Source organism: Trachurus japonicus, chromosome 8 (assembly GCF_045865225.1).
Source record: "Trachurus japonicus isolate A0001 chromosome 8, Traja_1.0".
Lineage (NCBI taxonomy): Eukaryota > Metazoa > Chordata > Actinopteri > Carangiformes > Carangidae > Trachurus > Trachurus japonicus.
The window spans coordinates 22,962,773-22,988,729 of NC_140914.1; the positions used below are offsets into that span (position 1 = coordinate 22,962,773).

Below are 25,957 nucleotides of genomic sequence, written 5' to 3' on the forward strand. Positions count from 1 at the left end.
GAATTAACTGTTAATTATGTCAAGGTTGCTTGTGCTCTTGCCAGCTCCATGTCCTACTAATAATATTCTCTAAATGTTTCTCACGAGATAATAATGGGACTACACAGTATATATCAGGAGATTATGTATATAAAAAATCAATGCAATGGCCTAGCTGTTAATTTTCCCTGAGGGATATCATCGAATCATTTCATTATTATGCAGACTTATGAGCCTTTACAGGGATTTAAGGAATAAAGATAACCGCTAGGATCCTGTGGACTTACATAGAGGCTCCTCTGGTGGTGGTGGAGGTGTATTATTTAATTACAGGGGTTGCTATGGGCTGCAGCAGACAGCTATGTAAAGCACACCGCTGGCCATTAACTCAACATTAGTGGGCAATGATGAAAAGGCAACATGGGGCGGATTTAATACCCTCAGATCCAATAATGTGACAACTTCCCTGCTGAGCTGGTGTGTGTCTGTGTGAAGCCTTGTGTATGTTTTGTGTCTTTGCATGTCGACACTGTGTAACTCCCGTGTTCCCAGTGCTCCTACAGTAAGTGGCGGTAATGCAATTGTGTTTATTGTGACGCGGTGACAGAGATGAATAATCCACTGACACTGCACCTTATTGAATCTCAGCAATCTAAGCGACTGGACCCATCGTCTCTGATCTCATCCTCTAATGTCTGACATCACTGCCACTGGAGTAAGGCTATGCAATAAAAGACTGTTATTCTCCTTTGTTTCTTTCTTTTATTGTCGATGTTGTAATGGAAAAGGATGAGATTGGGGTCGTTACTTCAGCCACAATGTCCAAATTACAACAATGTGAAATCCCACTCGTTCATTTGGAGTCCCACCTCTTCAATTAGTATGTAATTCTCCTAATAAAAGATAATGGGGTTTTATTAAAAGACATTGTGGCTATTTCAAACTGACATCAGAGAGAGAAGAGATGTATTTCCTTACTATGTGTCTGTCAAGCAAGCATGAGAGGGCATGCATGATTTACTAAATCCTAGTTTAACCTTTCTAAACCCACAGAAGCTGAAGCATGACGCTCAGGTGTGCGAAATGATTCTCATAACATATAACCGTGTTTGTGTTTAGTGTGTGTGTGTGTGTGCTGATGAATCTGTGTGGGTGCGTGTTGGTGCACAGCTGGGGCACCTGGAGAGAACATCAGTATGTTTATAGCTGTAGGAGGGGGCCAGGAGGGACGTCCTGTCAGGAACACTAAAGTGTGGGTGTGTTTTGATATATTGCACATTTGACTTTATATTAAATCTTCCTTCTCACGTTTTATTTAAAGGTGCATTCTGAAGTTGTTGACCACCAGGGGGTAGAAGAACAACAAAAAAAGTGATTTTAATGGTGCAGCTATGAAATTAAGGTTCAGAATACAGCTAACATATTAAGACACAATTTAAAAAGAAATTAAAACATAGTATGATAGAAAGATATAAACAGGATTGAATAATTGGGTGTTGATTGCAGCTGTAATGCTGTTAAATTTTTTTTTTTTTTTGGCTACACTTGTTAATTACTGGATAATTATTTCTTTCTATGACTCTGATTGCAACTGTAATACTGTTTAATTATCTATTTATTTTATTTTTGGCTACATTTGTTAATTATTGGATACTTGTTTCTTTCTATGACTCTGAAATCATGAAGAGCTCTAATGGATATAATGGAAAATTGAATTAAAGGGTAGGCATCTATAAGCTAGACAGCTTCAGCCTACACCTTTTCGATCTATTTATGAATTAGTTGAACAAATGATGGTATTATGGAACATTGACTGACTGTGATTGATGCTCAACTGTAAATAATTTTGTGTAAAAGATCGAATAAGCTACTACTACTAGGTCCATGTATACACCCTGGCATGACGGAGTGACATTCGTCTTTATTTAGAATGGTATTTTTCCAAACTTCACTCCTTCACAGTTTGATCTCAGTTGATTCAGCAACACAAATGCAGGTTACGGACACCTTTAAGGTCTACAGTCATTTGTTCATCATAAGAAAATTGCTCTGACAAATGAGAAACAACTGTAGACTGAAAAGCATGTTTACAGCTCTTACTATCTGTTCTGCCACATTGCTGGTATTGTTAGTTTTCAGGGTGAAGAGGCCTGCGGTTAACTTACTGTAATCAATCATATTTAATTCAACACTTACCGTTAAGCTTATAATTGTCCAACCAGTCATAAGTGATTGTGAGAGGAGTTAATTGTAGACCAGCTGAACGTGGCAAGAGTCCAAGAAACAATTTGTTGGATGAGAAATTGCAGAAGCACTGGTTTGAATGGATTAAATATTTCATTCACACACTGTGCTATTCAATCCCACATTTTTAAACATGGTGTTGACTTGCCTCCGTGTGCAGCAAGGAAATAAAAAAGCATGCATATGAGTAAGGAAAACAGCTGGGGGGGAATAATAAAACAGTGGTAATGCTGCATCTAAGGTACAGCTATTTTTAGTTAGGAGATGAGGTGAATGCTACGACTGAAGAGGTGAGAAGCCTTTGAAGGCAACAGAAGCTTCAAATGTCAGAGCAGATGTTTGTACCTATAGGGACCATGTTTCAGAGAGTCCATCTATCTGCTGAACACTTACGTATGATGGCCTGTTTAATACTGGAGTGAACAGGTAGGATGTTTTTGTGGATCAGCTCCATGGGGCCCGGCCGGTGGGAGATCTTGTCGTTCAAATCATCTGCAAGGCGAGCTCTCTTCAGCTGTAGCTGCTTGGCCTGCAGTGACGGCTCTGCAGACGACTCTAGAAGGCCGCAAACACCAAAGGATGGCAACTTTAAGCAGCGTGTTATGATGATTAGATGTTACTTGTCAAACTGGCCTAAGTTACAGTGAGTCAGAGGGGCAAAGGTCGTACTGACCCTCCAGGATGTGCATCCTGATAAGTTCAGATCGCTCAGGGCGAGTCTTCATCTTCCTCTTGAGATAGTCCTCTGTCTGGAAAAGGAGAGAAAAAATCATTATACCATATTCTTGTTTTTCCATAATTCATTTCCTTACATTTCATCTGCCACACTGGCCTCTTTTTAAGTTCATATATAGTATATACATGTACATAAATATATTTATAAGCAAATGCAGGAATATCCCCTGAAGTACAAGTGCCCCTGATGGAAGTTCCTGGTTTGGTGGAAACCTTCCTTATATATTTGCACTTTGCAGTCTTATAAGAATATTCATTTTCTGTGCACATTGTCTTATCTCAGCTCTTATCTCTCTCTTCCAGCCTTTCTTTCTTGCATGATTATTCAAGAGTCTCTGTAACACGGTGACATGTTAAGGAGAAGAGAATTATAGGCTGTCTCTCTTGAAACTGTCCAATTTTGACTCCATGACTGATTTGAGGGTGGCACACTCACCCGTGCTCGTTCCAAGCTCCTTCTCTGTTCATGGAAGGCAGCTGAACTTTTTAGTGCTGGAGGAATAAAGAAAGAAAGCAGAGCAAAAGTGGAGAGAGAGAGAGAGAGAGAGAGAGAGAGAGAGAGAGAGAGAGAGAGAGAGAGAGAGAGAGACACACAGAGAGAGAGAGAGAGGGAGAGATTGGGCATTAACATAGCAGTGTGTATTTTCATTCCACTGAGGGGAAAATGGAGAGCAAAATGGTTCTGAAAGGCTCTTTGCTTCTTCAGTTCAGTTTGAATAGGTTTACTGATGGTGAGGATTATTGCTCTTATATTGCCAAAGCTTTCCTTTTCTCACATCTGAGTGCAATGTCAGTGTACTTACTCTGACGATATAGGCTCTCATGCTTATAAGTCACAGAGTTAAATGCATAATAGCCCGGGCACTGGTCCCATTACCAGGCTCTTTAAAAGGCCAAAAATCACTAAGTCAAGGAAGAAATGAGATGGACTCCAGTCCAACAAGCCTTTCTAAAGCAGCAGAATTCATGGACTCTGTTCAACATTCACAAATGACTCAAGCAAGACTTCCTGTAGGCTTGTGATTATGCAAATACCTGGGGATTAGTGGTACTGGAAACCTAAAAGCCTAAAGGTCTGTGATGACACCAACGTGCCGAGTTAAATGCAGCATATTGGTACAGGCTTTATGGCTGAAAACAAAAGATAATCTTTAACTATTAAATAATGTTATATTACATGTAAGAATACATATTCAGGCAGGTTTTTGAGAAGTGTATTGAAGAAATGTAAATTTTTCAGTGTCGGAGCCAGATGTAGAAGTAAAATATAATAAATACATAAAATGAACTTATGATCACTTCTGAAGTTTACATTTTGTGTTTACTCATTAAGATTTCATCTGCTCGTGGAGATTTTACAGATACAGCATCTGTCCATTGCGGAGTTGTACATTATACTTTTTAATACATAACAGATGTTCATTTGTTGATCAAGCTTTGAAGAATGAAGCAAAGGCATTAAGATAAGACAAATGAGAAAGAGTTAGATTAGTGAAAAGTTGTAAAGGCAATAATGTTAGATAATACATTGTTGCCATCTGTTAGAACATTTAACCACATTTTGCAGGTGGATTAAGGAAAAAATGAGACAGATGAAGCATTGCAAATGTTTGATAAGTTTTTCACATAATTCAAGCCCAAATTGTAAAACGTTCATTGGGTTGCTTTGTTTGATGATACTGTTTTACATGCCTCCAATGCCTCTGACTGTTCTGACCATTTCTCATACCAAAGGTAAAACACTAAAGAGAAAAATGTTTCATATACTCAGTGGAGAGGATGTGCACACCGGTGGATTTAGCTAAAATAATAGTCTTGGACAGTATCATGGTATTCAGGTTCCTCATGGTATTTAAAAATTTAAGAAACACAGCATATGCATTAAGTGTCAGCAGATAATCGATGCAGTGGGGAATTCAGTCATCCTGTACAAGTAGATTTGCTGTCTTGCAAAAAAAAATCAGGACTCATCGGTTCACTAGACTTATGGACTAAACTAGAATATAATACATCACTGTTTGGCTGGTTTTTACTTGTCTTATTCAGTCGAAACTCCTGCAACTGTTCTGTTGACTGAACTTGATATGTTCTAGCCCAAAGAGTGGTTAGCCTATTTTTGTTTTGGCACTGGATGTTTTTGCAATGTGGAAAGATTAAACTATTTCTATATTTATGGAAAGGAAAAATAGAAAAGAACTTATTGCATCATAATCATTTAGTTGTGTGGGTAGCTTGTGCTGCCCAATTTAATCACTGTGCCACAACATGACAGTTGTATTTGGTATTAGACTGGACCCACTGTACTATATAGGTGGGACAATGAACATATAGGGAAGATATTACTGATAACATAGATACAGAAGTCAATTGTCCACATCCATACTGCGTTAAGTCAACTCTGTGTGATTTGTGGCCCCTTCTCCTTCAACCAAAGGACATTATGATCATCTTAAACACAGATTTTTGGACAGTTATTCGAGACTGCCAAACACAATCACTGAATGTCAACTAAACTGAGTAAATGTTTCATTTGCTGATAACCAGCTCAATAACCAGACCAATGAAGATAGCTGCAGTTAAATTCTCACTGGTAAAGACACCAATGTGTATAGAGGTAAACACCCCCAAATTATAGGTGACAGACATAGTTAGTTTCATTTCCGATCTGCCATCTTCATACTTTCTGAGTGCACTATACATACACACATACACACACACACACACCGCTGCATACACACCAGTGGTGCGACTGGATTGGCGGCCCTGAGGCAAGACTGCTGGTACCTGCTCAAGCCTCAGTTCACGTCGCTGAGCACTGTCAAACTGCTGGTACACACCCACTCTTGCACACCCTGGGGACATCAACCCTCCTAGACCTCTCACCCATCCACAAGGGGGTCATGTGGCCTCCTTAAGGGCGTATGAATCTGCCTGTCAGTCAGCTACATGGGAAATGAGCAGTGGGATGGAGGGAAGGATGGATGGATGGATGGATGAACGCACACTGGGGAAGGTTTGGGAAAGTGAAAGGAGTGGAAATAGATAGGAAGAAGACAGAGTACCAGAAAATGGATCGAGAGAAGATGTAGGAAGGAGATAAATGGAGACAGGCATCTGGAAGAAAAACGGAACAAAAGACCAAAGGGCAAACGAAGAGGAGGAAATGGAGAGTGGTGGGATGGAGTCAGAGAGAAGAGACCCCATTGTGTGGATGAGTGGCTCCATCATGGCTTGCTGCCACCTCGCTGAAGCTAACCAGTAATCCCACTCTTTTAATCCTGACACCAGTATTGCCTCTTCCCCACTGTAGTTGACTAACATGTCCTTTAGGTCAGTCGTTTGTCTACGTCACAATATCTCCTTTGGCTCTGGTGTAGCCGTTTCAGATGTGAGAACTTTGCCTTACCACCTCTACTAAGAAGTATAAACTTACACACACAGTAGAATATCATCTGCATATCCAAGAACAGTCAGCCCACTTTATACTTATGGTGAAGTTAATTCTCACAAATGCACATTTGGATAGCGATGCTGCCTTTATCGCATCCTAAAATGAACATGCAACAAATGTGACTATTTTTTCAATCTAATTTAATGTAGTGTAAAACTTCACAACATGCAAAGTGACTGCACTTTTTTCTTTGAAGTGTATAAATAACATGGTGTGATACCACTGCTGGGCTTAGAATAGCAGTGAGTCAAGTCAACACACTTTACCAGCAGAGACTAAACACACAGTTACAGAAACACACTTACGAATATTAGGTGACAGGCAACAAAGTTTAGAATCAAAAACAATTAATTAGATAAGCAGGTGTGGGAAATGAACACATGCCACCAACAGTGTTGTTTGACAAGAAATGTCACTGGGCTTATAAGGCCCAGAGATGGTTAGGTTTGCCAGGGTTTGCAAGCATGCTACGGTTTGCTAACAGCAAAAAAACAAAGAGTTTTCATGAAACAAGAATTTGAAAGATAGTAGGGAGGAGAATAAAGAAGGGAAATCAAAAAATCAATGAATGAGAAAGAGACACAGGACAGGCAGATGAACAGAGAGAGAGCCAACATCATTGCACAGAAAGGTTATGTGGTTGTTTGTGAGACGATCGGAGTGGGGGAGGGGGGGACTTCCTCTGTGGTCTTATGTTTTATGAAAGAGACGAAATGGATGTGGTGTTATAAGAAGTACTCTAATGAATAAACAGGACATGAAAATACACGGTAGCGAAAATGGGAGTGAAATGAAGAGAAAGATGTAGGAAAAAGGTCTGTCAGGGACTGGGAAAAGAGGAATAAGCAGATGTAGCATGTGAGAGATAGGAAATAGACTGAGGCTGAAGAAAAAGAGAAAGAAGGACGACTAATAATGAAGAGGTGGTAGGAAGTGGTAGAGATGTTGAGCCCCAGTAGAGACCACTGCCTTTCTACTGCATGTGTTGTCACCACAAGCCTTCTGTCTCTATGAGAAACTGGATGGACAATTACAGTAGCTAAAGGTCACGTGGCGGACGGAGTCAGCTGAAATGTCAGTGACTAATTGTTCTGCCTTACTCTAACCTTAAACAATGAAAGTCATATTTATTTAAAGTTAACAAGGAATTTACACATCAAAGTCTATTAACAGGTCTTTAAATTAATTCATAGGGAGCAGGGTAAAATCGGACAAACTGTTTCAAGTGATGTCCCTTGAGTCAGTGTGTGTTGGAGCTGAACACTATACAGTAAGTTAAACATCTGAGTGGTGCAGTAAGAAAGAGGTAAGCTAACCACCAGCTGTAGTCAGCCCCTCTATTTCTGTTTTGAGGCTAGCCACTTTGGGCTTTATTAGCCACTGCTACCATAACACACCTAATCATCATAACACCTCTTCAGCCTGTTTGAAGGCAAGTTGGGTTGTTAGTAATGCAGGCACCAGATTTTACTTTTAACAACATACATTGCTGGCACTTTCTGACCTCAAGATTTCAGAAAATGATTTCAACTAGATATCAACCTAAACACATCCACTTTCATCCACCTGTTCTTTCAAAGTCAACACCGAGAAGCTGTGATTACACTTTCTCTAGTCGCACTTGGTTAATTTTGTTTTGCATCGTTCCATTTTAATATAGCTCTCTCTCTCACTATGCTGTCTGTGTGCTAATTGTATTACAACTGCTATTTATATAAGGGAAAATAGTGTGTGAATGTATTTGTGATGCCCACAATGTATTCCTGTGATACAAAGGTGAGCTTTTAAAATTGTTCACATAAACAGTTTTCAGGCATTAAAGCATTCACCACAAGAACAGAGCAGATGACATGCAGAGCAACCCACTTCCTGTGTGACAATGAATGAAAAATTTAAAATTAGCTTGAGACCAGATCGACTATATGGACTTCAGTATTTCAGGAAATAAACTCTACTGCTGTATTTAAGTGAGCTGCTCCAAACTACATTCAACAACATGGGATTAGTAAAGATTGTTTCAGTCATGTATTCTCAGCTTTTGCCTTACATTAGTTTCTGGTGTTTCTAATGTAACTAATGCTGTTCAGTAAAAATGGCATTCTTTTGAATCTAGCAGACGTTAATTCATAACAGGCCAAAGGCATATGAACAGGGATGAGAAGCTGTAATTCAAACCATTGAAACAGATTGAGTTTGACACACTACAAGTGGAAAAATTTGAATCAGATAAGAAGCAGCTAGCGGATGTCAACGATGGCAGTTGACGTATGACCTCTCATCACCTCTGTTTAACAGACTGAAACTGCTGTCTGCCAGGACGCAGGCACCGTCTCAACCACAATCCAAGTCGTTGTGGCACAACAGGTTCTCACAGGTAGTGATAGTCGCTGACTGAACAAAAAACCTCAGTAGCTCACTTGGTTTCACTGCACTAAGCAAAGCAACAGCCTTACGTTACGCTACATCCTCCCTTCATAAAGGTTACGTGTTCATACTTTTTCAAAACTGCTGATGGAGCTGTTAATGAAACTACCTCAACTTTTGGGAAAATATAAGAGTTCAGTTAATCTACCCTGGTTAGCCACCTGGCTTTAGGAGCTAAAGCTGCAAGTGAATAGTAAAGCTCTCTAATAGGTTTTTATCACAGTGTATTACATGTTTAATGAGCTTTTGTTGCTTTTATGTTTTGGACAGGCAAAGTCAATTTTCCTCATGGGTGGATAACAAAGTATAGTTAAAAATTAAAGAGAATAAATCAAGCACTCTCTGTTTTATGATCTGAGGGTTTGCTTTGTCTGGATATCCTTGGGGACTGGACTGTTGATTGAGTAAAACAAGCTAGTTTAATACATCCCATTCAGCTGTGTTAAATTAAAGGCATTGTGCCACTTTTGAGATAAAAAGAATTTGCTGAATAAGCGTACATTCAATGTTGAACTGTGACCCTGCATTATGGAAGAAATATTCATATAAGCTATATATTAAACCTTGAACTAAGATACAGTCAGGTTTACTGGCACGCTTATAACATACGTTCGAACCTTTTTGTCTATTTTCACCTCATTATTACATTATTTGTCCTTTAATGAATGAATGGTTGTCGAAAACTAAAGAAGTTATTTAAAATGGGTTCACCAGACATATTTTACTTTACAACATTTTTCTCAAAAACATCTTGCTGTCTACTTACGCGGCATGATTCCTTGGTTCACCAACTCTTCTCTGGTCCGTCTCTGTTGAAGCTTCAGCTGCAGCACTGAACACCGGGACGGACACCGACAAACAGAAGAGAAAACAAAAGTCATTCATTAAAGAATGAATGAAACGCACCATCAAATGCCGGTGAATGAAGTATGGAAGCAGAAAAAGTGAAGTGAGAGATAATAGAGCAGTGCTACACTGCAGGAGCTCTACAGGAAAAGTTCTTATCTACCCTGTTAGCTGCTGGTGATCAAATTTGTGGTCCTCTGTGAGAAGACGTATGAAAGTTATGTCACGAACTACAAAGGGAAGAGAAACACACACACACACAGAGTAGCAGACAAACTGACAGCTTCCTGTTTCAGGCTTTTGATTAAGCGCACACAGTTTACTGCCGCATTCATCACATCTCACCTCTACAGAGGAATAAAACGCATGACAAAGAGAGAGAAAAAGAAAAGGGATGTACGTGCATACTTGAGTATAAGTTTAATTATCCTGTTTTTTGTGGGTTTAAATTATTCATGCCACAAGTTTGACTCCATCTTTATTTTTCTACAAAAGCTCAGATACGGCCACAGTGCAGCACAAAGCCATCATTAGACTCTTGAAGGTAACTGGTATTTGTATTTTGGGGTTGTGAGTCTGCACAGAAACACTAACAAACTGACTCACCATGGTCTCAGCCAACCTCTCAGTTTCTCAGAGGAAGAAAAAAAAAAAACAGAACTGCAAAACGTCTGAGGACTGAGCCTTCCAGGATGTAAATATGAATTGACAGGAAATGTTCCTCTGCAGATCTGGAGCTCTATCTGGGTCATGAAATCAGCATTAAGTGTAACAGAATGCTGCATCTGGAAACATTTTGGGGCAGGGGGCTCTTTTTCACACACTCTGACCAAGGCCAGTCACTACATTAGCTCACACCTTAGCACTACAGGCCTGTGGCTGAGGTGTTGCAGAGTGTACACTTTATGCTGCACGCACACAGTTCATGGTTTTTTTATATTCACTAGTTGAGTGCTGTACAAATCTCATCTCTCTCTATGATGTAAGAAACATATCGTACAAAACCTGCTCCCCTTATTGCTGGGTCATTATGTCTGATCAGAGCTGATGTGAAAGGTCAAACCCATAAAGCCAGAATTTACTGCTGTACCTTCTGGGCTGGAGTCCATCACCCCAGTGACATTCAAACTGTATCTCATCTTTCCTCAGCACAGCGTTTCTACGCTATGGGCCGGGAGCCCACGTGGTGTCACATGATCAACAGTCCGGTTAAGTTCACAAAGCCAACAAACTAATATCTCATGTGATTTGTACAGGAAGTGCTCCCGGATAGCTCATCATGGGCCAGATCAGTACATATGGCAATTAATTTATGATTAAGCCTGAACTCAACTTTCAGGATATTGTTTAAGTGTGTAGATAAACAGAGAATATAACACTGTAATAATAAACAGTAAGTAATTAACAGATCTAAAAATCTTTGGCTGCAACAGGCCTGTTACTGACTGAGTTAGCAAGTTACACCACTGGTCAGATTGCAGCTTTCACCGGTGTGTCTTTGAAAAGGCTTTGACACAAACAAGCAGTGATGCCAGTTTAGCACCTTTGTGACAGAGTTTTTGGCTTGAAAACCAAAACAATGAGCCGAAAGAGGATAAAATTGCTCTTGGAGTTAAGGAGAAGTGCAGAGTTGGGTGAATTTTATGATCAATTGTTGTATGAAACATATTACAGCTACAGAAACCAAATTCTGCAAGATCAGATGGTGGGTCCAAGTGAGCAGGGCTTGAGGAATCACTGAGGGTGGTGGCCGCTATGTTGTGACATCACAATTAACTTTATTCTATTCAGTCTCTGAAAATGGACTGTCTGGATTTCTCTGTGGACTGTACACTGATACTTTCATTACAGTTATGCTATTCACGTCTCAGAATAAAAAAAGAAAAGGAAATCTTAATGCATGGGTATAAATCTTGCCTAAACCTGAATCCCCTCTTGTGAAGCTGTTATCTACTACTTCCACAATCCTCTGCTCCACATCCTCTCTATATACACAAACACATAGTACAATATAAAAACAACTTTATAAAACGGAAAGGTGAAATCCGGCGATCTGATTGGTTGTTAACCGTGGTATATTGAGCATATTATATAGAACAGTAATTAATGTCTTCCTCTTCAATCTCTTTCGCAGAAAACAGCAGGAAGAGCTCTTATCTGTCTTGCGCACTTGCCCCTTTAGTTCCTCTTTCAGTCTTTCAGTCTCTTAATTCTATATTCTTGATTTTTTAATGCATGTTTTTCAGCCCAATAGGAAAGATTTTTGTGTTTGAGCATTGCCTACATTTTGTTGCCCACTAAGTTGGTAATAACGAAAGCAGACTCTGTTGTGGTTGGCCCATTGCAGGCAGAATGTGCAGGCAGTCCCTCAGTGTGTCCTACAGAAGCCTGAGATAAAAACATTCACATTCCTTTGATTTCTGCGATGAGGACGTGGCTGACGCAGGATGATGCAGTTTCTCCCCTTGGCAGCAGGAAAGATTTAACTGGCTTCTGCAGTCATACATGGGCAGACTCACAAAACAAACACTAACACGGATACTCATTACAATCACACATTTTAATACCTTAACTTACGGCTGCCTAGCGAGATTACACATACACAATCATGAAACATGCCACCCTCACTACGAAATGAACTCACACACGCACACAAAAATATTTGTTTTCGACGCTGATGATTTGTGCCAAGAGATGACAGGCGAGTGATGCAATGTGCTGATACAGGATCTATTCTGGGAGAGTGTGCTCATTGCTCAAACGCAACCAAAGAACAGCAAGTGTATGTTCAATCGTTAGCAGCCTAAGTAGCTATTCAAATAATTATATAGTTCACGTATTAGCCACACTTAGTGAAGGAGTGCATAGCCTTTTTAAGAAATTAGCAGACATTAGCAGCATATGTTTGGTAGCATAATAGCATAATAAATGGTTATGCTTAAACAGCAACAGCCACTGCCATCCACTGTGGGGTATTTCTATACGGTGTCAAAACTGGTCCTAACATCTGTGCTGGTCTGACAGATTAGAGAAAGGTTCAACCTCTGCCAAGTTTGTTATTTAGATAGTGTTACATTGCTAAAGTTAATTCTGAAAGTGAAACATTAGTGTGCGAAAGTATAAACATAAAAAAAATATTTAGCTATTTACAGCTAAATGGGGTTTTAATAGAATCAAAGCTATGTTGATTATTTATGTCTTGTACTGGCTCACCAGCTGGTGAGAGTGTTTATTACCGAGGACATGTCAGCTTTAGCCATGTGCCTGTGGTCTCTGTTATGGTCTATGACACACCACCTCCTGACCCCTGACCCCTTTCCTACGGTATTCATGTCTCAATGACCAATGTCTTTATTTACCTTAACCTTCTACTGTGAAGGAAACGTGAGGAGACGTGAGTGAGGACGTCAGTTTCATTGTTCAAAACACTGCTTCGAATAGATTTCAAACACATTTCTGTTGACATGAAGTTGTTTACACCTGTGCATTCATTGTATCTGTCAGTATTTTTGTTGAAGTAATCCCTTTGAAAATGAAGTGTTATACAAGTGAACTGTTACATTCCTCAGCTATACAGCTATTGACGTTTTTACCAGTGTTTCTGCTGCTCTTATTCACACTGTACTGTGCTCTCTGTTTCTGCCACCAACCTTTTCTCTGGTCCTGTTCACTCTCTCTCTCTCCCCCTTCCCCTCCTACTCAGCTTTCTATTTGTGTCCATGTTGTAACCACTTGGAACCTAATCCTTCGGGACAGCCGGATGAATTAAAAGGACCATTACTGTAAATTTGCCGACACCCAGAGAAAAGACACTTCAAAAGAGCACGCAGGAAGAGGACAGAAGGAATGACGCTGATACTTAGATGCATGGCAGATGCAGCCCAGCTCATCATTGTCAAAATTCAGTCACGATGCTAATTTGTCCTGTTTAGTGTCTGACAGAAGGACGAGGGACATACGTTAGTTGAATATGATTTGACTGTGGACCGTGTCTGTTCCAGTCTGGGTCAGTTGGTGCTGACAGTCGGGAGATAAAATCATATACCATGTGATATGTAAAGAATCTTAAATGTTGACAGCCATAAAGATTCTTTATAACATGACCGGCAACCGATGAAGTTACTCGTGTGTCACTATAGTGATACCAGTGAATAAACAGCTACTGTACCTGAGGTCATCTTCATTTCCCTCTGTAAGCTCTGCAGTCATACATGCCTCTCCATCCTGGGCCCAAACTCTAGTCTTTGTGTTTCTCCTTTTTTGGCCTTTTTCAGAACAAATGTCACTGCATATCAACAGTGCAAGCAGCTGGTTGTCATCCATGTTAGTTTTGTTTAAAAAAAAATCACATAATAGTTGGGGGGTGGTCTACTGGCACAACTGGAATCAGCACTGAACTGTAGCTCTAGAGCTTCTGTTGAATTTGCTGCAGCTACAGGACTAATGGTGTATTTAGTTGTATGTCTAACACTTCCTCCTTAATGTTAAAGACTTAATATTGAGTCCAAGTTTTTAAAATGAGTGAACGGAAAATGTTAATTTAAGAAGGGTAGGCAAAATAAGCTGATGCTTCAGCCTACACCTTTTCAGTCAAAGTGAATTGTATTGCTTGTTGTGTTTTTGTTCTGATTTGTTTTGTTTTGTTTTGCATTTATACTTTTATATTTGTCTATTGTATTTGTTTTTTTAAGACCGAAATAAACGCACTAAACTAAACTAAAACTAAACAAGTTGGTGTGGTTGTTTTTTTTGTGTGTGGTTTGTCAGGTCTCTATTGGTTTCAGATAGTAGTCAGGTTTGCCAGAAGCTGAACTGTCATTAGATCTCTGTGAAACCAAGTGCCAGACACAAAGTTCTGTTTACCAGACAGCTGTTTCAACATGTATTATGACCTACACATATCCAAATCAAATCAGAGATTCAGCTATAATTTGGGTCTCAAAATGTTTACTGAAAAATGACCTTTGACATCCCTGTGTCATTACATTTCAGACGTATTTGAAAGTCTCTGTTGGTAGAGTTCAGATTTTGTAGCATTTAATCTAAATGGGAAAAATCATTCTGTCCGGCTAATCTGCGAGGCCCATGGCACCACAGTCAACAGGTTGCCGAGTTCATGTGCTCAAGGCAAAGTGTGCTGGCCGAGCCCCAAACTGTAACCCAGCCACTTGTAGAGAATTTGATCCAGCTAACACCTCAACCCAGAAAATAAACCTGGATGACATTCGACACACAGAGGGCCTTTACAGTAAAAACAGTTGCGGTAGTTTGTAATGGGTTTTCTTTTTTGTTGTTGGTGTTTTCAATGGACGGAAACCTGTGTCAGCAAGTCACATACATTTTAAAAGCACTGCATGTGTTGAAATTTGAATATATAAATGTAAATATACAGTACTACATGTGCAGGTATCCCACCTTGTCTGAGATTCTGACAGGCCTGGCGCTCCAGCTCAAAACGTATGGCTCTCTCATCCATGTTGCTGGTGATTGGCTGAGGCCTGAAAGGGGCAGGGTCAATGCGGACGCAGGGCAGGTGTTCCAGCATGGCGAGAGGCGATCAAACTATTATTTTTGATAGGAAATCCACGGAAATAGAGAAGCAGGAGCCGATGTTTGGTCACAACTGTCCGTACATCCACAAAGCAGAGCAAGGTAATCCTCTTTGTCAACATATAAGTTGCTGGATACAGTTGTTGTTGTTGTTGTGTGAGGGAAATGAAGGGATATTCTTCAAAGCAAGGCTCCTGCAAAGTTTAGGAACCTCAAAAAAGATTTGTCCTTTTCATCACAACAGGCATTTTCCACTGGCTTCTTTTTGAAAAACTCGCTGATAAGCAAAACTCTGTAGGTGTCCTCTATATAAATGTATCACGATGGCAAAAAAAAATACAAAGCTAACAGAGCCAGTGCACAGCTTTAACAGAGCTTCTGTTGAATTTGCTGCAGCTACAGGACTGACTAAAGACGCGTGCTCATGTGTGTGTCAAATGTCCGTGAATCTATGATCAAGCAGTCCGTCACAGCTGTTGCACTTCTCAGTCATTCAGCCGTTGACAGACACAGACAGGCGCACACGAGCACGCACACACACACATGCACATGCTCTGAGCCGTGGCCTGTTCCTACTCACAAAATTCCTCTCACTTAGCACTGCTGATCTGAGCTCAGTGTGGTGTCGTTGATACGCACCTGTGTGAGCACCTCTCTGCTGTCATGCCCCCAGGCCCAAAATCACTACACACACGCACACACACACACAAACAGCCAAACACCTGCTGCCGCCCTGCATGCCCCCTCTACTTTCTCTCTGCTTTCCCTACTTTTTTTTGTCTGGCTGTTTTCCTTCACCAGCCTAAACTTTGTGGGGGTTTTTTCCACTTCAAGGGATAGTTCAACATTTTGGCAAATTGGCCCATTGCCATAATCCCTATAGTCATAGCAGCAGGTTCGTTACCTTTATTTGTCGATGCAAGCCATTTTTAGAACGGCAGAGCAGAGCCGCAAGCTGCTACGGAGGCTAATGGGATTTCTTGGTTTCCCTCATCAAACTCATCAAATTCACAATCCAACAACTCCAAAACGCTCTGGTGGACAAGTTGTGACCTGCACATTCCCCACGCTATGAGATAATAACGGAACATTACGAGACAGAGTCGTTTTCGAGGTAAATTCATGCAAACCGCTGATGCGCATTCCTCAGGGGCAGTTTTTCAGCAAGCAGTCTCTGTTTTTACCTTGAAAACAACTCCGTCTCGTAACGTTCTGTTATTATCTCATAGCGTGGTGAATGTGCAGGTCACAACTTGTCCACCAGAGCGTTTTGGAGTTGTTGGATTGTGTATTTGATGAGTTTGATGAGGGAAACCAAGAAATCCCATTAGCCTCCGTAGCGTAGCTCTGAGCAGCTCGCAGCTCTGCTCCGTTATAAATAGCTTGCACCGACAAATAAAGGTAACAAACCTTAACCTACTGCTATGACTATAGGTATTATGACAATGGGCCAATTTGCCAAAACGTTGAACTATCCCTTTCACTATGTCTGGGGGTGTCATCTCAAACTAAAGCTTGTTTGGTGTCACAGCGCAGACCACCGCTGTTACACCTTCTGGCAAATACACAGATAAACTGAAACCTGACTCGCGACCCTCTGTCAAGCAACCCTGCGTTGTGGCTCATTATGAGTATGACTGCAACCTGAACTAGCAGTAAGAAATGAAACCAAAAAGCTACCGTTTTATGGCCGTACCAAGATAGTTGCAGACATTTGATAGGCGGCAGCTTTTGTGCATGAATAGCTTAGCATGAGAATGAAGTGCAGGGGCACGCTGCAGTCTGAGCTTCTGCTCACATACATGAGTCAGATTTGTTCCTCAGAGGGTGAATGATGACGAGGACCACAGATAAGTCCGTCACGCTCAGCTAAATCTATCAGAACCTGACTTGTTATATTTTAGCTGCTGGCGTGGGTGCAGACCCTGGAGTCAGCAGCTGATAGAGTCCTTCAATGATAAACAGTCGAGATGTGCTCACAGCTTTAAATGTGGTGTTTCTTTTGGTTTGTTTGTCATATTTATCAGGTGTCATGCAAAAAGAAAACCAACAATCCTCAAATATCTCATCTTCCATTTAATTTGTCTCACATACAGTGGATGTGCTTAACAAAAAAGGAAGACAGTGGGTTATTAAGTAAGCTCTCTGCATTGTTTAACTTATTTTCAACCTGCCATACTGACAAAAACTATTGTGCGTTAGTCATTTTAAAAATTAAATTGATGAATCAATCAACCAAATTCTATTTACAAATCATATTGCCAAGATTGTCAATTTAGCATATGCATTTCAAGAAAAATCTTTCCTTGACTTTGTATTAAAAACTTCCTCTGATTAAAATCATATTTGAAATTTGTTGTGTTATTTGTGTAATATAAGAAATTTCATGAGCAGAATGTGTCTCTTTCAGCCAGCCAGGGCTTCAAATGTTAAAATGAAGGATCAACCTGTGGTGACTATGTCTGTGGTGGGCAAAATAAACCCCAACCCTGAAGTGACCAGATAGGAGAATGGTCAGCAGCAAGTCCCTGATTCAACTCCCATCCAGCCGATGCATTTGCTGTCACTCCTCTCTCTCACTACATGCTACTGTTTTTCTCCAATCAAGGCATACAATTGTCAAAAATAAACCTTAACCCTTATCAACACAGAGAGCACAACCACTGACACTGTGCCAGCTGCTGCCAGTTAGAAGCTTAAAAAACAGCATCAACAAATATGTGGTTGAGTCTCTCTGGTGTTTCCTCTCATGCTAACCATCTTCATACGTTTACTCTTCCACCAGTCCGTCTAAAACATGCCTGGAGAGGAACTTTAACATTATTCAACTGCAAGTCCCCCACAAGGTGGTATGGGTTTGCCTCACAGCATGAAGCTCCCGGGTTCGATATCCGGGCCTGGGGCCTTTCTGGGCTGCCTGTTCTCCCTATGCCTTCATGAGTTCTCACCAGGATCTCTGGCTTCCTCCCACAGTTCAAAGTCATGAGCATTAGGTTGATTGGTGGCTCTAAAATTGCCCATAGGTCTCTATACTTTTGGCCCTGTGAAGACTGAACTGGTGATAGACTGGTGAATGCTGCCCTGGCCCTATATCAGCTAGGCCGTATAGCCGATGGATGGAAGTCCCCCTCACACTGGCATTAGCATTCAGTCAAGGTGGATTCAACTTATAATAATAATAATAATAACTGCATCCACCAGCTGATTCGTCCTCTGTCTGCAGGTCAGTGATGTGTACCTGCCTGGCTGCCTTTAAACCGCCTTTATCTCTCTCTTTCAGCTTGGCTGTCTTCACTCCCTGCCTGCGTGTCAGGATAAAACACCCACTCCCGTCCACTGACAGTTTCATTCATCTCCATTATTAAGGCTCTGTCCCAGCTGACAACAGATAATATGATATGACATTAAAGGGGGAGACACGGCCCTTTCAAGGTGAGAAAAACTGGGCGCTCTCCTTTCATCTGTCGGTTAGCATCACAATGAACTGATGGTGCTTGTCATGTTCAAATTACATTGATGGAAAGAAAACATTATGTAGGGTTGGCAGTACTTTATAAACACTGTAGAGTGTCTCTGTAAATGTAAATTTTACCAATTGCTGATTCACACCAATTAGAATCTGCGTAGTTTCGCTAAATATGAAGGGTGATGTGTCCGTGTGTGCATTCTTGTAACTGAGTGTGTTAAAATGTGAGATATGGTTTCCCCAGGCAAAGAACTCCTCAGTCTGAGGAGAGAGGAGGAAATGAATCAGGACTCTGATCCACCATTACTTCCGATAAGGCCCCAACCAAAACGCTGACAGGGATAATCCTGCTTTGCTGCATGTGTTTGTGTGTTTGTGTGTGTTTGTGTGTGTGTAGGTGTGTGCAATTGTTTGTTCTCAGAAAGTGTGTATCTATGTGTGATAACTCTGTGTGCACACACTCACGCTGTTATAATTTATGCAACAGTGAAGCGGTATCTGAAAATGTGTCCACACATTTTTGTTCGTATAAATCTCAGTCGGTCTCCGTAAAGTGTTTCCTCATATCAGTCATAAACGTTGAGATAAAGCTGGTAAATTGCTGAGGGCTCCAAGCGGACTGTAAATCTCCATCTCTCTCTTTCCCTCTCCCACCCACACTACTCTGGCTTGTTGTTTCTGTGGAGGCAGATGTTAATCGCTGTTTATTAATAAACAGAAACAGAGCTCAAGCTCCGGATCAGCTAAGGTCAAGATTGTAGTTTTCATGCTGGAAACACTTCTCCTTAAGTTAACGTCAGCTTACTACAGCCTCTTCCAGAGTTTTCAACCAAATCCACACCTGTCATCAAAACATCACAACAAGGGAAATATTCTATTAAAGAGGAACTATGCAGGATTTTCACCTTAACTATGCTACATTTTTACCTTAAATAGCTTTGGAGTAATTGTGATGGTTTAATAGATGACATGTTACTTGTTATGAGGGAGAATGGAGGCTCTCTGCCTTCCATGTAACGTCTCTTGGCTGAAAAACAACTTTGCAAGATCAGCACCGCCGCCCCGGTGTCCCAGCTCTCGTCTCTGCGACACCGCAACACAAATGTGCCCTGACCCCCGTAATCCCTTGTTTATGACAGATAAGATTACACAAATATACGTACGTCTTAAAATCGTATATGATATATAACGTTATGTACCGTTCTATTGACTGATTTATCACCAGCTTTGTTGTAAACAAATGCACATGGCCAGGAGGAGGGCTAGCAAAACAGCAGAAAAGCGACCAGACTTGCATAGTTCTCCTTTAATATCATTTGTAAATTTGGAACAGACCTGCTCCACCATCCTGAGCAGATCTGTTCAAAGTTTCACTTTCATATACCGTAAGTCACATATGCTACACAATATTATCAGCAACAATTCCTACACTAGCAACACCCTTCATGCTACAGCAGTGCATCCTGTACATGTGGCCTTTTTGCTAGTTGGACCAATTCACCTGGTATTTCTAGAGCCCACTGGCATGCCCTATAAAAATACACTGTTTAAGCTGTCAAGAAGACCCTCGATATCAACTGAACACAGCACAAAGCAGATCCAACAAAAACATTTCAAGAGTTTTCTACCAAGATAGAGCTTGACCTTTGTGTTTAACCTTATTAGCCTTCAACATGTCTGGCTGTGTGAGCAGAGGACAAAAGGATTCGCTGTTATGTCACTGGGACGAAAGGGCGAGGCTAGAGGTCAAAAGAGGTCAATGCCAAAAGCAGCTGCTGTAAACGGATGCGTCACTGTGTGTGTCCATTAAAAACCTGACTAAGTACTTTAGAGAGAGCTCCCATGACCCCCTCTGCTCAGGACTCCAGGATATTAAAGCAAGGCTCAGAGGCTACATTACACAGGGAATTCAAGACATTAGGCTAATGAGCCACAGTTATTTGTTTTATTAGGTCATGTTTGTTTGTGGTAGAGAAGCAGTTTTAAAAATCTCACCTATAACTTTTGAAACTGATGAAATTTTAAGATCAAAACTAAAGCTATAAACGTGATTTTTCTAATACCAACTGTTATTTATTGCCACACATTTCTCTCATCTCCACTTTCATCACATATGCACTTCCTTAAACAAGAGAGAGCTGTAAACAAGTGTCAGATTATCTCCAACCCCAGCTCCTCCACCTCCTGTGGAGCTGTCGTGCCTGTTATAATGATACACTGTTTAGTAAGTATTTCTGTTCTGCTCATTTCTGCTTTCCATGAAAGGCTCTTCTTTGATCATGAAACAAATGCAGTACTAAAGAATATTAAACTATATCCACTCTCTCTATCTCATATCTGTCTTTATCAGGTTTCCAAGGACAAATTCACCCAAACTGAAAATGTAGTTATGAGCTATTGATCCTCATGTCAGTCAAACTGATATGTTGTGTCCTTCTCAGGTCTCCTCCAGACTATTAAAAAAAGTGAACGTTTTGGCATGAATGCACTGAACTTCTGTCAGATTTAAGAATCCGGTGTTTTGTGGCCATATAATTGCACTGTGAGTCCAAAAACATTACATTTACAGAATTGTTCTCCACATTTTCTCCAAACTTGTGCTGTTGGTGAGCACATTTATAATTGTGAGTTTGGTCCCCTGCGCCCTGGCTTGTACACTGTGATTTGTTCAGAGGATATTTGAACTCTTCCTTTGACCTTATATTTTATGTTCTTCTCAAATAGCTACTCCATGCCCCAATAGTTTCAATCATTTTCCTCAGCCAATAACTTTTCCGCAGCTCAACCCCCCACCTCCCCCATCTAACCCCTCCTCTGATATTACATCTCTCTTTCCTCTTAACCTCGGCAATCACTCCCACTGGTTTAAATAGCAGGACCAGCTGGCCGCATCGCTATATCCAGAACCTCCTCATCTGTGCACACTGGGTCTAGGGTTGCACACACACACACACACACACACACACACACACACACACACATACAGAAGGGCTATTCAAAGCTGATTAATGAGATTTGAAGGGGACTATAAGTGAACTTCCAAGTGCATCAGATGGTTCTGTTCATGAGCTGTTAAACCAGGCACACATTCATTTCTGTCTTACTAAGAAACACTCTGGTTGTAGTACTCATATTGGTCAGAAGGTGGGGACATGCACTTTTACAAAAACACGATGGCTCTGCAGTGGATTACCGTCTAAACACACTGAAAATGAAATCCAACAAAGAAACATATGATTTATATGCTGTGTTCTTCATAGGAGAAGAGAAACTTGTGGCTAGAAGATTTTCCACTGAAAGGAGAAACAGTCACAAAGGTTGTTGCATCGTAGTTGTTTATATTCACCTAACATGGGGTTACTTGCACTTTAGAAATGAGTATAACCTGATCATAAAGGCTTCTAAGTGCACACAGTTTATAAAGACTCACAAACATCATTATGTCATGATAATGCAAATCCATACGGCATGACCACAAAACTCTGCCTCTTCATTTCAGCTGAAGCAGGTCAGGAAAAAGCTCCAAGCGGTAGAGGCATTTATTAGTCCTGCCTCACAAAAAGTGTTTTCAAAAATGACTGACACTGGTCTGTGCAGGGGCATCTTTGTGCACAAGAAGAAATAAAACAAGAACCCAGACTACAAAACACTGCAGGTGCCATTAGGTGTCACATCTGACCTCAGCAGGTCAGGTCCCTTATTGGATGATGGTTTATCATCTTCTTGTATGTTTATCAACTAATTGTTTCAGCTCTACTTGTACACAGTTTGGTAGTTAAATTGATAGCAAAGACTCATATTCATAAACTCTCATGTGTCCTTTATGCAACAATATTAACATGAAGAGTGAATGTGAAATAAATGTAGATAAATTAGAAGTGTAAAGTGGCATGAAAAGGACATAATGAGGTACAGTAAAAAATATTTATAATTTTTACTGTTTAGTCAAGGTCCATTTTGTTATTTCACCATTATTTTTTAACAAGTGCACATCGCTGACATGGTGTGCATACAACACGTTTCTGTTTACAATGAGGTAATGCGAAAGGAGACCTAGTATGTCCGAAATGTAAACTCTCTCAGCCAGCAGCTCTACAGACACTGTGGAAAAGCCTTTACACCTAAACTCCCTCTAGGGACATCTGCTTTTACACTCCTCACTGTCTCTTGAAACACAGGAGAGTGTGTTTCAAGAGTCATGCTAAAGAACAATAATTCAATCAAATCTCATTATGCTCCATCTTTGTATTTTTTGTAGATGATTAACAAACATGAGTTATTTATTTAAAAAAAAAAAGATGCAACTTACCACTCCTCCTCTCTCTGAGTGGCAGCAGTTTGGGGGCTGGCTGCAGGGACAACTCCTGCAGCTCATTGGCCACAGCTTCACTCTGAGGGCTGGGGATGGAGGCATCTGCACTTGGTCTCTCTCCAAACTTGGTCTCCATGGTTACCAGAGTATCAGAGTGAGGCTTCTAGACATGCCGACAAAGTGAGGACAGATAAAAAACGATCAAGTCTCAAGGCCAAATTTACCGTGGACATCCATTAGAACTGCTGGTGTTACCTCTCAGTAGAGGTATATTACCTATCTAGTTCTACTACTCTCTCTCTCTCTCTCTCACTCCGTCTGCTCTGTCTCTCTCCCCGCGTAGCGTACTCTACTGCTCTAGTACTTTCTGTCTTTCCCTCCACGTCAGTCTCTCTGTCTAAATGACTCATTCTTAGCTATACGAGCCTGGAGTGAGGCGAGGTAACGGGTGGGCCCTGGTGTCCCTAAAGTCAACAAAGGGTCCACCACTCAGTTGTTATTGGCAACTCAACATAAACAGAGAGAGAGAGAGAGAGTTGCTGGAATGACAGTGGAGCTGCTCTGTTAAAAAAAAAAGGAAAGGTAATCCCTGATTGTTGACAGGCTCAGTATACACTGTTAAAGTTGGAATAATTTTGTTTCCAGACACATTTCTCTTTGTATTCTTCCTATTACAAAGGTTAATTGTGGTTTAAATTTCACAGACTGATATGTTTGGAAGAGATCGATCAATAAAGTAAAAAAAAAAAGTGAAATAAAGTTTTGAGAAGATATACTCATTATTATCTATCAAGAATAAATTGCATTCATCACAATTATTTCATGAGAACAGGTATAAAAAATATTGTATTCCAACTTTATGACAGTGTATAGTCAACAATGTTTCGACTGTGAGCTTTTTTCACACTTTGAAAAGGCTTCAGTGAATTTATTGATAGGCTACCTATATAACATTTTGAATTAATAATTATCCCTTGTAATGTTATGAATAAACCATTACAAACAACATGGAGCTGGACAAGCAGCAGAAAGGAATCAATCAAAAACATAACCAGTTTGTTTCTATTTCTGTTTCTGTTTCTAACATTTGGGTTAATTCACCACAGAGCACAGACATGTTAATTTTTACACTATACCATATTCCCTCACTATACATATCTTGGTTACAGTTCTTTACTAATTGATTTAAGGATCCCTTAACAAAAAGCATATCTGCTAATTAGACATTGGGTTAGAGATTCAGGTCTGATCAGGCTCTAGACCTGGTCTGGACCCAGTATCTGAGTTCATGCATCCTCATTATTTCGTATTATGTGTGAGATGGACATCGCCAAAGTTTTATTTGTTTACATTTATCATGACAAGGCATTAATATTGATCAAATAGTGTTAGGATGCAATGGCTTTCTGTATTGATGGTTAAAATCCCCCCACAATACAACTGCATCCAACATTTGATGTAGTGTTTATGTGTTCACTCATCAACTCTCTGACACTGCATTTATCCACGGACAGAGGATTACAGTCCGTCAAATAAAGCATTGCCTGACATTTGCACAGCGTGCTGCACACATAGGAACTGTCCTACACTCTTTTCCACTGTTAGTCAAACCAAAACAACCATGGGATGACCTCACAGTGCTGCAAAAACACCATATTAAACAGAATACTATCAACTACTATCGCACTTTATCATGTTGGTGATCGAGTCTCCAACGGTTTGAAACTTATAATAGCCAGTTGCTAATCAAGCCAAGTCAAACTTAAGGGAACAAATGCCATGATATCCACTGTTTTTGTAAAAACACTGATAGCCTGATTTTTTTTATTTTTTTTTATTTATCAATTCTCCTTCAGTGTTGTGTTACACAAATCTTACAAATAATCTGTTCTTGTTTTGTGCACATCACATCCATTGATGGCTGGACAAGCATTACACAGATCTACTGAAAGATCGGTCACAAGCAGCAGTAGGAGTGGTGAGACTAAACATCCTGGAACTGATACAACTGTAATAAAACAGTAACATAATCCCACACAAAGCATTTCCATCACAACAACAGTTCTGGCCTTTTTCGGTGTTTTCGCAGAACATTGACCTTCAGTTAATGGCCGTAAGCGTTGCTACATACAACGGAAAATAAATCTAATTTTGCCATCCTGAAGCAGCCCCATACAAGTTCATGGTAGTGTCTGTTGACATGGCAACCAATCCGAAGCCCTGATTCTCCCCTGGGTTCACTAAAGTCTGCTGATCCCGACTCTGTTGGGTTCGCTGCTGCTACTCTTTGCTCTTCTCATAACAAGCAACAGTGTTTTCAAATAATAGATATTTAGAAAAACTACAAGGTGACTAGTTTTTGATTATATATAAAGAATAACTTGAATTATGGATATTTAAAGGAGCAATCCCAATAAAAAAATTATTTTATGGCAATATGGATCCCCTTGAGTCTGAAATAAAGAAATGAATGAATGAATTGTCTGACATGTTAATTAAACAGCCACATAGCTGCTAATTATCCTGCTTAACTGTTGCCCACCAGCTCATCAACTGTGCCGTGTCTGCAGTGTTTTAACTCCTGATGCTGCTTCTCAACATGGTACAGACACTATGGCCGACTAGTTCTAAGTTCCTCCAGGTGTTGTTTGTCTTTGTTTGTGTTTTAGATTCATCACTTCATCTCTCTAGTTTGCCTTGTTGCTCTAGAGTCAGTCACCGCCTGCTTCACTCTGCTGCCTTATATCAGATCAGCCGCCTCACAGACAATCTTCCATTAATTTCCTTTATTTGAACTTGAGCCTCACTCCTAGTCTGACTTTGAATTGTTACATTAACAGCTGCATGATCATATTGTATTTCCAAAGTCTCCCCTGGCTCAGTCTGCCAAAGGGATAAGAAGATGATGAATGAAAGATGTATTCATCATGTCACACAGCTGTTCCAGATA

At 40.4% G+C, this 25,957-nt stretch overlaps 1 protein-coding gene across 2 annotated transcripts in view; it reads right to left on the minus strand.

The window, feature by feature from the left end:
- Window positions 1-25,957, minus strand: part of LOC146983239 (myocardin-related transcription factor A-like) — a 44,155-nt gene that overhangs the window by 11,678 nt on the left and 6,520 nt on the right. For both annotated transcript variants that reach the window (XM_085784736.1, XM_085784737.1), the window contains exons 3-7: window positions 23,005-23,170; window positions 9,600-9,665; window positions 3,395-3,450; window positions 2,897-2,972; window positions 2,617-2,778 (exon numbers count right to left, since the gene is read on the minus strand). In XM_085784736.1, the coding sequence (XP_085640862.1) occupies window positions 2,617-2,778; window positions 2,897-2,972; window positions 3,395-3,450; window positions 9,600-9,665; window positions 23,005-23,143 (499 nt within the window). In that variant the 5' untranslated portion in view covers window positions 23,144-23,170. The remainder of the gene's footprint in view (window positions 1-2,616; window positions 2,779-2,896; window positions 2,973-3,394; window positions 3,451-9,599; window positions 9,666-23,004; window positions 23,171-25,957) is intronic.